Genomic DNA, 13,963 nt, shown 5'->3' on the forward strand with positions numbered 1-13,963 from the left:
AACCAGATCTGATCACCAAAGATGAAAGTTTAATAGGTTTATTGGTGATTTTGCAGATAACGGTTAATAATGCAGGTGTAGTGAGTTTTCTTTGGTATTTTTCAGAGTCGGGTGAAAAGTGTGGAGCAGGAGGGTAAGTCCAAATTTTCAGTAAGCAGTATACAAGAGAGGAAAGGAGGATAAATCTTTTCTTTTTTTTAAAGAAAAGAAAAGAAGAAACAAAAACAAGAGCAGTAATAAGGAACTCGTACAAAAATCTGGTGCTGACTGAGTGGGACCGCCAGCTTTAAAATGACAGTATGTGAAATCTCAACACTAGATGTCAGTAAATTGCAGTTAGCTGAGTTCTGTTTTCTTAAATTCGATCATAGCTAAGGTGGCCAACGTATGTCAAACAACTCTGGCTGCCATAGCTGTTTCCTCGGCTGTTGTCCATGTCAGTTTATTCAGGAAAAGACTGTGAAACTTTGTGAAACGAGTCCGATATGAGTTGATGAGTCAGGAAAGTTCTCTTCTGTCCAATGACAACAATACAGAGGGGAGTTGTTGACAATATCTTGAACATTTTTCTTAATGCTAGCCTCTGTTAGCCTGCGTTAGCGAAAAAGGGATCAAACATTGGTGGACTCAGACACTTAGTGAATAGACTCTCATACAATGTGAGAATGTAATCAAATGTTTATCAGAGACAAAGTGTGATTTTCATGGACTCTCACTACCTGGTATAACATTATGTCTAATCTGCTGATAATAAGTAATTGCAAAAATATCAGAAGTAAAAAAGCACATTTATGCATGTTTGTGTAAAAGAGCCAAGACTTCAGTTTAGGAGATGAGGCTTGAGGTGAGGAGGAAGGCAATGATATTTTATTAAGATGCCAGACATGAAGACATGAAATGCAATTAGGCGGAATGGCTATGATCAATATGGCGGCTTCCACATACCGACACCCACCTTTGTACTTTAATAGATTAATTCTAAATTTATGAGAATGCAGTTTTTGATCAGTTTTGTAAAAGAAAAGCAAAATTAAAAAACTGATGAGAATAAAGCTCGCTGCATCAAACCAAATGGTTTCTCAAAAGTAAAAATATTCAACTTGGAAACTAATTTATTGTTTGACTGCTTCAACTATTGCGGTACAAACAGTTGCAAATAGTGTGTAGTCAGTTGGTACAAAGCCTAGCAAGGACATCCTGATGATGATATTCAAGAAGTACATCCAGGAGATGGTGAACTTATGTCAGCACAACTTTCATATTAGAAGCATTTTTCAAGAATAGGCTTTAAGAAAAGATGGTTAGCCGTCAAAGATTAACATTCAATCTTTGCTACATAACCATTAATGCAAGTGTCCGTCAGCAGTCTCTGCTGTGTTGTAATCATGACCCACTGTACATGCGTGATGCTGGAGCTATAATTTGCATCAGCATTCAAATAGATACGCCACATCATTAGCTGCAAATGTTCCATCATCCCCTTTTTTCACTGTATAAATACATTTCAATCATGCATGTATCCTTTAGCATTTCTTCAGCCTTCAGAAATGTGTTCATCTTAAAGTCTTCCTGCAGCCTGCACTAAGAGGTTGTGGCTATTAATCCTAATTTCTCTTAAGTGACTTTCAAAGTGAAAATAATTTCCTTCAAGTAGATCAGAAATCCACATCTTCACTCAAGTGCTGAAGACAATAGGTGTTATATACAGTGTCTAGATTTAAATGATCCCTGGGCTCAGCTGCTGTACTTGCACCTGGATGAGTCTGCTTATGTTAAACTCATCCCAACCCTCTTCTATAGTTCAGCAGGATAACTGCGTAATGATACCATTCTCAAGTCCAAATTACCAGTATGACCTACCACACAAGCTGAGACTTTCAAATTAAAATGGATTGTTAAGAAGCATTGAATGCATCTTAAGGCAGATCTCTCTGGGTTTAATGAGTATGCAAAGCAGCTCATTTAAACATATAAACATCAGTGTTGTGCCTATGGCCGAAAATGCAAAAGCTCTTCTTAATGAATGGACTTTATGTGATTCATATTGAATTTCTATGTCATCTGTGTCTGAGCCCTTAAAGTGGCATTTCTCTGAAGTCCTCCTGCTCATTAGAATCTTTACTACTGTGGTCATGGCAAGTGGTCTGCAGACTGGACCGTCTTCCTACCTTTTACTCCATATGTATCTTCTTCTGTCTGTTGTACATTTTCCTCCCATGGCTCATTATTACTTCTTCACTTCAGAAAAGCACTCCCCACACTTTTAAAGTAATTTTTGGGAACGTTGGTCTAAAAATCCAGCTTGAAGTTGAAATCTTAAAGGATGAAAAATATTATTGTCGTTTAGTCTAATGTCAAAAGTTAGGCTGGTTAGGCTGGTTAGGCTGTTTTCCAACAATCCACAGTCATACAGACCAGTTTAAATTTACTTGCACTAATGGTCCAAAGTTCAAGATCTCCTCTTTAAATAAGAATTTAAGCCTGTTTTGTAAATCTTGGACATACTGAGTTTCAAATTAGAGGATTATTTATGATATTCTATGCTGTATGATTGATGATCAGTAATGAGCAAACATGGACCCAAAGAATACAAAATCATGCAAATACCATCAAAGAATTAAGACATCAGCTTGTTTTGCACTGTTTTGAAGAATATGATAAATGAAATGAATGTAATGATGTTATTTCACACTCTAAATAAGTGACCAGGTTCTATATTGGTGCTTCATTTGTTTCATTTCGATTTTATGTTTTTTCTTATGCAACTTTTGTGAAAATCAGATGATGTTTCAGGTTAGATTTCTTCAGAAGTATAGAAAATTTGACAGGGTTCATTACAGGGTTTTCAGTACGGTATGGTGTATATGGTATAAGTGAAGTGAATGTAAAAACCTACAAGCTGCCAATGGAGAGATGCCAAACTGTGTTTCATTGTTCTGGTAATGGCGACAATAAAGATCTATCTTAAATTTGGGTTTTGCTAGCTCTAAAAATCCTTCAGGTTAGATCTGTTTCCCATCAGACATGATATACTGCAGGTTCTGATCAACCTTTGCATCCAATTCCTCACATTTGCATTAGTGTTGTTTTCTCACCAGAGAAGTAAAGCGTATTAAAACGAGTTTCTTACATGTCAGTGGGCTGAATCCCTGCATGAAGATTTGACAGAAAGATGCATGTCTGCCAGTAAATCCAATAGTGACTGGTTATGATGCATGCTGGTGCCCCAGCTATGTAAATCTACTGAGTCATGTGATGAGCCACTCATGCATATTTGCACTCAGAGGATACTGAAGGACTGCCCTGCAGCATGAATAAAAGCTTCCACCAGCAGGATATGCATATATGTCAGCTTAATGTTTGCTATGAAGAAGTAAGGAGATGGATGCTTTTAAATCTGTCAGGGGAGAACTCGAGAAGATTTCTCTAAACTGGCAGGCAGTCAGCATAAGCCTGGATCAGTATCCCTTTTTGTTCAGTCTTATGTCTCCCATATTCTTAAAGAATCAATGCCCCAGTTTTCTTTTTGCTTTTTTTTACCAGGAATCATTAAAATTTCATCTTGCCTCTTTTCTCACCTCATCTTCTGCAGTCCTGTAGATTTAGCTCCCTGCATCTAGTTTTGCTTCTAGTCCTAACAGGATGTTGGTTTTGCTCATGTGTATTGTAAAACATGGTAAGGAGCAGACATTCAAACCAAATCTTTTCCATCTGCACACGAGATCTGATCTGAAACAGAATAAATCCATTTTCTCCGGGTTACTGCAGAGCAGAGAGAGTCACAATATCAAAATGACTATTATGACTGCTTCTGCAGCATCTCGTCAGAGACGATATTGAAAAAATAACATTGGAGCGGCGGGGAAATTGACAATAAAAGCTGTCATGCACACAGAAGCAGTTGAAGCCTCACAGGCTGGAGAGAAATGTTGCAAAGAGAGAGAAAAAAAATCCAGAAACAAAACTTTGGAATGAGTTCCTAGACTGTCTTAATGGTGTTATTGGAAAGATGATGCAAGATGTTGCAAAGGTTTGACTATGTTCCAACAGTCGCCCCCATCCTGTGCATCTGGACAAGCACACTGTTGCAGAAAGGGCTCATCGCACAAGGCACCAGTTTATTTAGTAATACCATTTCAGATTGAGCAGTCTGTTCTCGCTAAGTATGTGCCTGTGTGTGTGTTTGCATGTGCGTGCGTGCGTGCGTGCGTGCGTGCGTGCGTGCGTGCGTGCGTGTGTGTGCGTGCGTGTGTGTGTGTGTGTGAGAGAGAGAGAGAGAGAGAGACAGACAGACAGAATCCAGCTGCGTGGCGATCTAGCGAGCAATGGGGGAGTCAAAAAGAGAAGGGCAAAGGGTCACTGTGGAATAGGAGAGGGGAGGAGGAAAAATATAAGAAAGGTGAAAGCAGGAATAATAAAGGGGTAGAAAATGGGATGAAGAATGAGCACAGATGGTGAAATAAGAAAAAAAAGAAAGAAACAGAAACAAAGAGGCCACGGGGAGAGTCCAGTTGTCCTTTCCTTAATGCCTGGTTTCAGATCACGTTGTTCACAGTCAGGGGTTTGAGATGTGCAGAGTTGTAAACATGACAAAGCAAAAGGGGAATGATGTTGTGGATGTAGCTGTGTGGGACTGTAAGACGAGCAAGACAGCTTAAGTTTGTGAAAAATTGGCGCAATTAGTTTTGGGTACATGGCCACAGATTGCTTCCCTTTTTTCAGACTTTTAACCTGATGGAACACATTTATTTATTTATCCCATTTATTTGATGTTTTAGTCTGGACTCTCTTACAACTGTATCCCTAACAACCATTTGACAAGATTGTATCCTTGTTTTAATTACTAAAGCCTGATCTCCTATAGCCTATCAATGTGTTTATAACAAGATATACACTGAAGCATTATTCACTCTTTCTGCATTCAAGATTCCAGCTACAGATATAACTAGAGTTGAACTACTGTCCAGATAAGTTGTTTGAACTGAAAGTTTAGCATATTTTACATAAACTGTTGCTCACATCAAATGACTGCTAGAGGTCTGCGTTGCTTTCTGTTTATTCCTCGTTACAGTGGATAATGACTGCTTACTCTGCATGGGATTGATTACAGCTGATAACAGTCATTCAATGGGCTGATCGTTTCCTAAACAGGTGGCTAAGGCAGGGATTGTAGTCTGCTGCATGGATGCAGTGACACAAAAAGGGCAAGTGTGCAGACATCCACAGAGAGCCTCGTGCTCACCATTCAATTATAAAATTCATGTCATTCGTATCCACGTGTCCAGTAAACCTGCCATACCTGCAGATGCAGAAACAATAACACATATTTCTGAACATAATGTAGCTTTAATACTGAAGGCAGCATAATGTACATGGCTTCTCATAGGAAGCATGGATACATTTGAAAGCCTTTGAGTCAAATGAACAAATGATACTCCATCGACTGCTGAAGGATCCTTCAGAACAAATTTTTGGCATGAATTCAGCGAATAATCTTATCTTTTCCTTAAAGCATTACATAATCAAGTCACCACGTTCTTTGTTTTGAAATGTGACTTCTTATCTGTCAGTTGTAGGCTGCTCTCACACTGAAGGACAGAGAGGTCAACATGTATATGAAAACCTCAGTATTCAGGGCTGGCCAGTGTGTAGCTATTACATCTACATTGCAAAATGCCAGAAAAGGCTCAAGTAAGCTTTTTAATATTTAGTGTAACAGGTTAAAATAACTTACAAAAAGAAAAACTGAGTAGAAATGTTTTGGCACGGTAGTGGAGTAATGGAGGGGAGAGTGGGAAAAGATTGGAAGGATGTCCTGTTTAGGTCATGTGCCTCCGAGCTTTTTACTGTGGGAAAGTGTGTGTGCAGTGTGTGTGTGTGTGTGTGTGTGTGTGTGTGTGTGTGTGTGTGTGTGTGTGTGTGTGTGTGTGTGTGTGTGTGTGTGTGTCTAAGTGTATATATATTGATGTGTGTGGCCTGGTTTGGCTGTGAGAACTTACTTCTGATGGCCCACAGCTCTTTCAAGGATATTTTGGAGGGGTTGCTCCAAAGGGGTTGCTAAGGAGGGGTTTATTTAACACAGAGTAGCTGTGTTAAATAAATGTGAGACTATATAGTGCCTTTGTAGATGCACAGCAGCACATTTTCTGCATGTGTGCACAGTATCTGTGTTTTGTGAGGGTGAAGCAGAACCTCCCTCTTGGGCCCCACACAGACATGCACAAGACCTTTATCATTAATTAGAAAACCAAAACATATCACATGACCTCTGTAGTGATCAGTCATACTGTCTATGTTAGATGAAAAATAGACCTATTTTGTAAACATGACATGTGCACTCTGGGATAAAGACAGGACAACAGAGAAGAGTCATAGAGGAAAGAAAACAGGAAAACAGTGACAGCCACTAAACACATGGAAATGTGTTCTCTCCATGCAGTATATTTCACACTTCTGAAACTGTGCACAAAAGCTCACTGTTATATAGTGATAGTGATTATTAAAAGAGAACATAAAATTCAGGAAAAAGGCAAAAAGGGAAAAAAATACAAATTGTTGTTTATACTCATCTGATACTTTCATGCAAATACTCTGAGTTAGGATATCAAGAGTTGTGCAAAATCATAAAAGAAGGGCAACACGGGTTAGTTCATTAAAAGAAAGCGAGAGAAAGAACCTCAAACAAATAAAAATGATGACAAAACCAATAAGTTAACATGGCATTTACAGTTCGAGCCGCCTCATCTCACCACACTTTACAAACTTTTTAGCATTATCGCAGCTCTTCAGTGAAGCTGGAGAGAGTACTGTGAGTGTGTAATGACATTTCATCAGCTCCTTTCTGAAAAGTCCTACAATTATATGGCACCTCTTGATAATCCATAGAAATCAGCATTGTAAACCTGGATAATCAAAATCTCAAACATCTTATAGGTTCATAAACTGCGGTTCTCTCCCTTGAGTCAAGCAAAAGTTTGACTTTGCCACTAACATTTTTTGTAATGATTTGGAAATGTGCACATTGGTTTAAACATCTCCAGGCTGACATTTGATGTCATTGATGGGATGATATTTGGATGAGACAGTGATTCTAGAGCGTTATAGGCAAACTCTTACACTCTTATTTTCATGTATTCAACTAACTAGTAACAAATTTCCTCAAGATACCATTTATAATTGGGGGGGTTTTCTGGTTCGTCTCTTTAGTTAGGTGCCTTTTGATGCTTCAGTGATTCAAGCATAAAAAAGTGGCTTAGCAAGCAAAAAGCACATTCCTCTGAAAGTGGTCATGTACAAGGACTGAACTGAAAATTAATGAAAAAGCAGCCGATGTCCAAAGGAAATCTTTGAAAAACTTCAGAAAGCCTGGAGAAAGAAAGAGACTATTGCACAGTACCGTATGCCAAGGCCATAGGTCAGATCAATGTTCTTTCTAATTTTTCATGTGTCTGAGCGAACACACAAATTCCCTGAGCGGTCCCTTGGACCACTGTGAGCGACATCAGACGTGTGCACTGTGGTCACGCCAGCATCTAATCCATCCAAGTTACATGGTTTATTAAAATAATCAAATTACAGGATTTACATTTATGTTATACTACTTTTAATTAACTGCTTTAGCCCACTTACAATGAAAATTAAAAAAAAAAATCCTGTTCATGACCTGTGTAGTATGTTAACACTATTGGAAGTAAAAATAACTTGAACTCCAATTTTGAAAACACAACTTTCTTTTCTTTTCTTTTTTTTTTTCATAAAGCTCTGACTTGTATTATGAGTATGACTCTGTTGTCTGGGAGAGAGTCCTGTAACTCTCTGTCTGCAAAATACATATAATGACCAATGTTGGGCAATTAATTATATAGTTACTTCTTCAAAAAAGTAACTCAGTTTGGCAAACAACAAAGTTTTTTGCAGCTATTTATTTTTTTTAATGCAGCCAAGGCGTTTTTTTAATAAACATTTCAAACTATTTACAGAACAATCAGCTGTTCTGCATCAAATCTGATGCCACACAAATTATTTGTGCCACTCCAAAAAATAATTTGTCCACTATGAATAAAGTTACGTTGAAACCAAGCACACCATTGTTTTTCTTGTGACATTACCGGTAAGTTTGATGTGTCACATGGCCCTCTTCCTATTGAAAAAACAAAAGTTGTATCCAAGATGGCCGACTTCTAAATGGCCACCATGGTCACCACCCATCTTGAGGAGTTTGCCCCCTCACATATACTAATGTGCCACAAACAGGACTTTAATATCACCAACCATTCCCATGTTATTACGGTGTATCCATATAAATGGCCCACCCTGTAGATCCATGATGCAAGCTTTAATGATGTGTTGCACATTCACCTTAGAAAGACGCAGCGTTGGTTGTGTGGTTGGTTGCCAACTCATATACTTGACGTGAGCAGTGTGCCCCGAGCAACAGACTGACATAATAATTTGCCACTAACTGAGCGGTATCTCCTCTGTTAAACACGTTTTTATGGATATCATTTGCAGTGTTGTCAATTTCTTTGGTAACATCAGCCAGAAACACACTCAATAGCACTTCTTTGGGGGTTATTTTTAGTCAAAAGTAGTTGATAGAAGAAAAAAATAGCCATAACACAATGCTAGAAATTGACATCAACCTTGAAAAGCCACCGTTGCTTTGTGCAATGCCAGCATTTCACCCATCACAACAGCGCACGTCTGCTTGGAAGCACGGCCCTCTCACACTTCCTACATTGCTTTTGGTCAAAACCACAGGGTCAACCCACTTCCCAGTATTCTTCTGTCAACTCTGGGAAAAACCTTTAATATCCTTCCTGCCTCCAAGACGTTGGCTGTGGAGGCCCTGTGAAAAGCCAGTCTTAAGGGCAACAGCACCGCGTCGCATCCCTTCACTGCAGAGTGAACCATTGTCTCCTCTGTCTGTAAACGCTGATGTTTTCAGAGAACAAGAAACAAGAAATTGTTGCTTCATTTCCTGAACAGTTTCAGATGGAGTAAATATTGACAGATATATTGGCATTTGTTTGCCTCGGGCGGAGTCAACAACGATACAATGATTGTTTTGTGGCCATTTTGTTAGTCGCAGCTAGTTTTCTGCATCACAGCCCTGCAAATAAAAGATTAGACTGAGTGTCGACAGCAACGTCAACATCACTGACCATTGCCCGGTGACAGCGATGACTGCATTGTTTGACTCTGAGTTTATTTACATGATGCAGTGATAAGATTTGAAACCACATGCCGGCTTTTCTTTGTATTGTTTCAGACGTTCATAGCAGACTGTCATGGATTCAGCTGTCTGGCTTTCTTCTATCAGTTGAGATAATATTGTTGTCTTAATAAAAGAATAATGGGTCGTTTTTGATGCACGCACACTCGTGCCTCTGTAAACTTTCTTTGGGAACAAAATCAATGCCATGGATGGAAGAAGAAAAATCTCTCTGGAAAAATAACACAATTGTTTTTCTGCTCTAAATTTGCAGCATTACACTGTAGATGCTCTGAAGGCCCCACTTGTACACTGAATACAAGAAAATTATTGTAAAGAGTGAGACATCCATGTTTATACTGCTTAAGGCTTGTTGGTGTCATGATTACTCACAGGGATAGTTAGAGGACAGCTAACTTCTACCCTGCTACAAGGAGGCCAATTATAGTCACATGAAAATGAAATTTCTCACAAGGCTATTCAATCCCGAGAAAATCGAAGTACACCTTTATTGCTTCCACTGAAATTAAGTGCTGAACTTACTGTTTGATGATCAGCAAGTGTGAGCACCTCTATGCGCATTCAGGTCTGTGTTAACACAATGCTGCAATCTTCCCAGGAGCGGACAACCACAACATTTCAGGAGAGTAAAGTGGAAATATTTGACCATGTTTTACAGCACCACCTTAGCAAAAACCAAACACAGTATGTCAACACAAGCACCTACCACATACCAACTCACAGCCAAGCACAGTGGTGGAGGGATGATGATTTGGGCACTTTGCAGTCATTGTGTAACCATGAACTTTACAGTGTACCAAAGTATTCTAGAGTCAAAAATAAGGCTATCTGTCTGGCAACTAAAGCTTGGGTCATGCAACAGGATAATGATCCCAAGCACAACAGCTGAAAAAGGATAAGAAGGTGTGACCGAGTCAAAGTTAAGTCAAGCTGACTGAAATGCTGTGGCCAGACCTTGAGAGAGCTGTGCATAAATAAATGCCCAGAAACCTCAATGAACTGAAGCAAAGTTACAAAGAAGAGTGCTCAAATTTGGGCCAAATGGGCCAAAATTCCTCTGCAACAATGGGTGAGACTGATAAAGTCAGAGAGAAAGTGATTACGTCAAGTTATTGCTGTTAAAGATGGTTCCACAAGACACTGAATCACCGGGCATACTTAGTTTTTAACAGGGCTGCATGAATTCAGAAATGCATGTAAAATTATCACCTTAATGGTAAGAAAATTTTAGTTTCATCTGGCTCTTCTGGTATGTGCATTACTTGCTGTGCTCATTATGAAACAACATACATAATATAGTGCACTAATGAAAAGATGAGACGCATCATTGATGTATCATACCCACCAACAGTAGTGGAAAAATTAAGTCAATGCAGAAAACTTACATTCTGTCTGAAGGCCATCAGACAGCAATAGTTGTGGCTACTGAAAGATTTACATTTCTATAGAAGTGTATTGAAGAGCCAATGAGCATGAAGCAGAGCTTATCGCGCTCTTTTGTAACCAAAATGGTGACGTAGGAAACGCTCATCTCAAGGCTTCAAAACAGATCTTTATTAACCAGTTGGTGGCCTCAAAGGAGCTACACCCATACCCACCCAAAAAGACTGATGGATGGATCGTGTGGTTCATGTGTTTTGTCCATATGTTGTCATTTTAATCAGACAAAATTAAATCACTTTTATTTTAGAAGTGTATTTGTTTTGCCAGTTGTAAGTCTAAAATGTTTACAGTGGTGAAGCCGCTGCACATTGAAGTTAAGTGTATGGCTTAATAAAGTTGGCAAAAAACTTAATTTCATGCCTCTATGGCTTAGTGCACTTTGTATAGATCAGAGATTGGATGTGTCAGCAGCTCAGGGTATTCATGTCAGTTTTTCTGTGGTCTGTTCTCCAGCTCTCTGCATACTAAAACACCAGTGTGTTCAAAATTAGGAACATCAAACTGGGACAGCATCCAAAGTTCCAACTTTTACTGGAGTTTGTCTTTTTGACCTTGAAGTGTTCTTTTTATCCTAATTTCCAGCTCAATATTTTGATTCTAGGACTCGAATGAAATTGCATGATTCACAGTTCAAAATTGTCCTTATTTTTCTTCTGGCGTGCCTTGGTGCAGCCTCTCAGTTCATCCTCCAGTCATTAAAAGTCAATTTTCTTCTGATTGGCTGCTTCTCAGAGAGAGTAGATATAATCAGCAGGCAGGTGTCTTCTTATAGCTACACTATAGATTATTTGTCTCTGTCACCCTACAGAGCAGAGAGTAGAAAGAATTGCCTGAAGGCTGTGTCAGAAAGTCTGAAACCTGAGCTTTGGACTCACAGCCATTACTTGTACATATGCTGAGCTCATTATTTTAAACTGCATACACACATTCAGACACCTTTCAAATCATAGATGACACAAATATATGTTTAAAAAAAAGACGCATTAAATAACCAAGGCAGGTTTTATTTAGAGTCTGGGGCCACACAGATGAACAGAGCAGCCTTCAGACTGATGCAACTAAAGATGGATTTATTTCACAGGAGAAAATGTATGTGGACCTTAGGATCATTGACAGTGAGAGCGTGTGAAGGTAAAGAGATAAAGATTGTTAAAACAGTCAACTAAAATAAACATTTAGAGGAAATCTAAAGTGGGAAGGTTTAGTCGTGAGGCTGAGGCTTCTTAGAAATCTACTTAAATGTTTGCACTGGGTTTTGTTGTGTTTAAACAGTGTAAGCCATGACTTCTAGACAAATCATTAAATAGGCCTACATTTTGCACATCATATATTTAGCAAATAAAGACGTCAAAGACAGGCTTTTTCAGGGGTCAATAAACCGAAAGCAACATAAGTTCACCTTTTCCATCACAAAGGTTTTTAAAAAAGTTCAGACAATAAATGAGCCACCAATTTTTTCAAGAGAGATTTGAGATTTAATCAAGGGAAGTTTTTGTTTCCACAGACAACAGCTTCAGTGAGACACAGTGTGTAGGCGCCGGCAAAGAGATGCCGCTTTGAAGACAAATAAAACAAGCAGAGTTTTGCTCGGTTTGGCTCGAGGCTGGTGGGGACTGTCCAAAAATCAGATGAAGCAGGTACATTAAATTAAACCCCTATCCAAAGGAATTCAGTTTGACGCATCGGTGTGTATTTTCACCAGAGCTGAGCAACGATGGAGAGGAGATGCACATACAGTAGAGAGCACAGGCAGAGAGCATGACTGTACAATAAGAGGTCTCAGTGTCAGTCCATAGCTTGAGAACCCCTGTTTGTGAATAATAGGTGTATTGTATTCAACAGTATCTGATAAGTTACACTGTTTTAAAACAGTCTTTTGGGGCTCAGGTACACACACAAGAAATTCAAGTCCCACAGTGTCGCCTTCTCTTTGGGCAGTGTATCCTTTCCAGTGGTTAAAGTCCATTCAAATAGTCATCCACAAGCATAAACTTCCTTTTTCCCTCTTCCAAGAAATCACACAGTATCATGTTAATATATTTAACAGCAATGTCCTTGGGGAGTCATACATCCCACCAGTTCAGAGGTCAATCACTGACTTTGATGCTTGTTGGGTGCTTTGGCCTTCAAAAGTGATACAGTGCTGTGACAAGATCAAAAGTCTGGATCCATGAGGTTTAAGAATGCATCCAAGATTTGGTCATTTTTCCCGCTGGTCAAATTACCCCATGACAAATAAACAAACAAAATCCTCTGTATCTCAGAGGAACAGTTCAACATTTTTGGGAAATGCTTATTTACTTTCTTGTCAAGAATTAGATGTGTTGTCTTAGAATAAAAAAGTTACAGCCATCTACTGGTTAGCTTAGCATAAATACAGGAAACACTCCACACGGATCGGCACAAGAACTCTACTTACAAGGCCATGCATCACTCACTACCTCACACACTTTCTTAATCCAGGCAAACTCCAGTGTCAAAGTTGTGGTTTTATTAGGTTAAACTGAATAATACGGTGTTATGTATTAATCACAACTGGATCTTTTTTTCATCCATGGTTGAGCTACACTAAGGTAACCAGCATCCACCTGTACTCACCACGCAGACATGAGAGCGGTATTATCGTTCTCTGGAAAAAAGCAATAAAACACGTCCCCTTCAGCTTCTACTTGATATGGACACATTCAACATTGAACAGTTGAATAATAGACGATCCAAAATGTGGGAAAAGTACATATAATATACAAAAATATTAAAGAAAACACTACTTTGCTCTACCATTGGTTCCTTCATTTCTACAACAAGTTGAGGTGGTTTGCAGTGCCACTTACAGGATAATTTGACCAACAGAAACAGTCCTCTGTGCACTCCTGCTTTGTGTACATTATTTACTTAGCGAAGAGACTGGGACGCTGAATTCAGTCCATTACTCCCATCTCTTCCATGGTCGTGACCTAAGCCAGGATGTCACTCCGCTTGCTGCACCAGACCACCAGGCCAATCATGGCCAAGGTGAGGAAAACGGGGATGAGGATGAGGATGGTGAGGGTGTCGTCCGGGGGATCGATCCACAGCGGCTGGTCTATGGTGCAGTTGGAAAAAAAGTGCTTGTGTATGTGGATGATGTAGCGCTCCACCAGCGGATTGGGCCAGTAGCAGTCGACGATCTGGGACTTTGTCTCTGTGCAGAGGGTGAAGAGGTGGTACTCACTGAGGAGAAAGACAGGAGAAGGAAATGTAAAAGAGGAGGAGAAAGTCATGACTCTTAGTTCTAAGCATGAAGAT

The 13,963-nt window shown here is 39.4% G+C and overlaps 1 protein-coding gene across 1 annotated transcript in view; it reads right to left on the minus strand.

The window, feature by feature from the left end:
* Window positions 1-11,666: 11,666 nt before the first annotated feature.
* The window catches only part of LOC116312677 (receptor activity-modifying protein 3-like), a 36,359-nt gene continuing 34,062 nt past the window's right edge, over window positions 11,667-13,963 (minus strand). Inside the window, exon 4 of the mRNA XM_031730131.2 lies at window positions 11,667-13,888. Coding sequence (XP_031585991.1) covers window positions 13,633-13,888 — 256 coding nt within the window. The 3' untranslated portion in view covers window positions 11,667-13,632. The remainder of the gene's footprint in view (window positions 13,889-13,963) is intronic.

Source organism: Oreochromis aureus, linkage group 9, assembly GCF_013358895.1.
Source record: "Oreochromis aureus strain Israel breed Guangdong linkage group 9, ZZ_aureus, whole genome shotgun sequence".
Taxonomy (NCBI): Eukaryota; Metazoa; Chordata; class Actinopteri; order Cichliformes; family Cichlidae; genus Oreochromis; species Oreochromis aureus.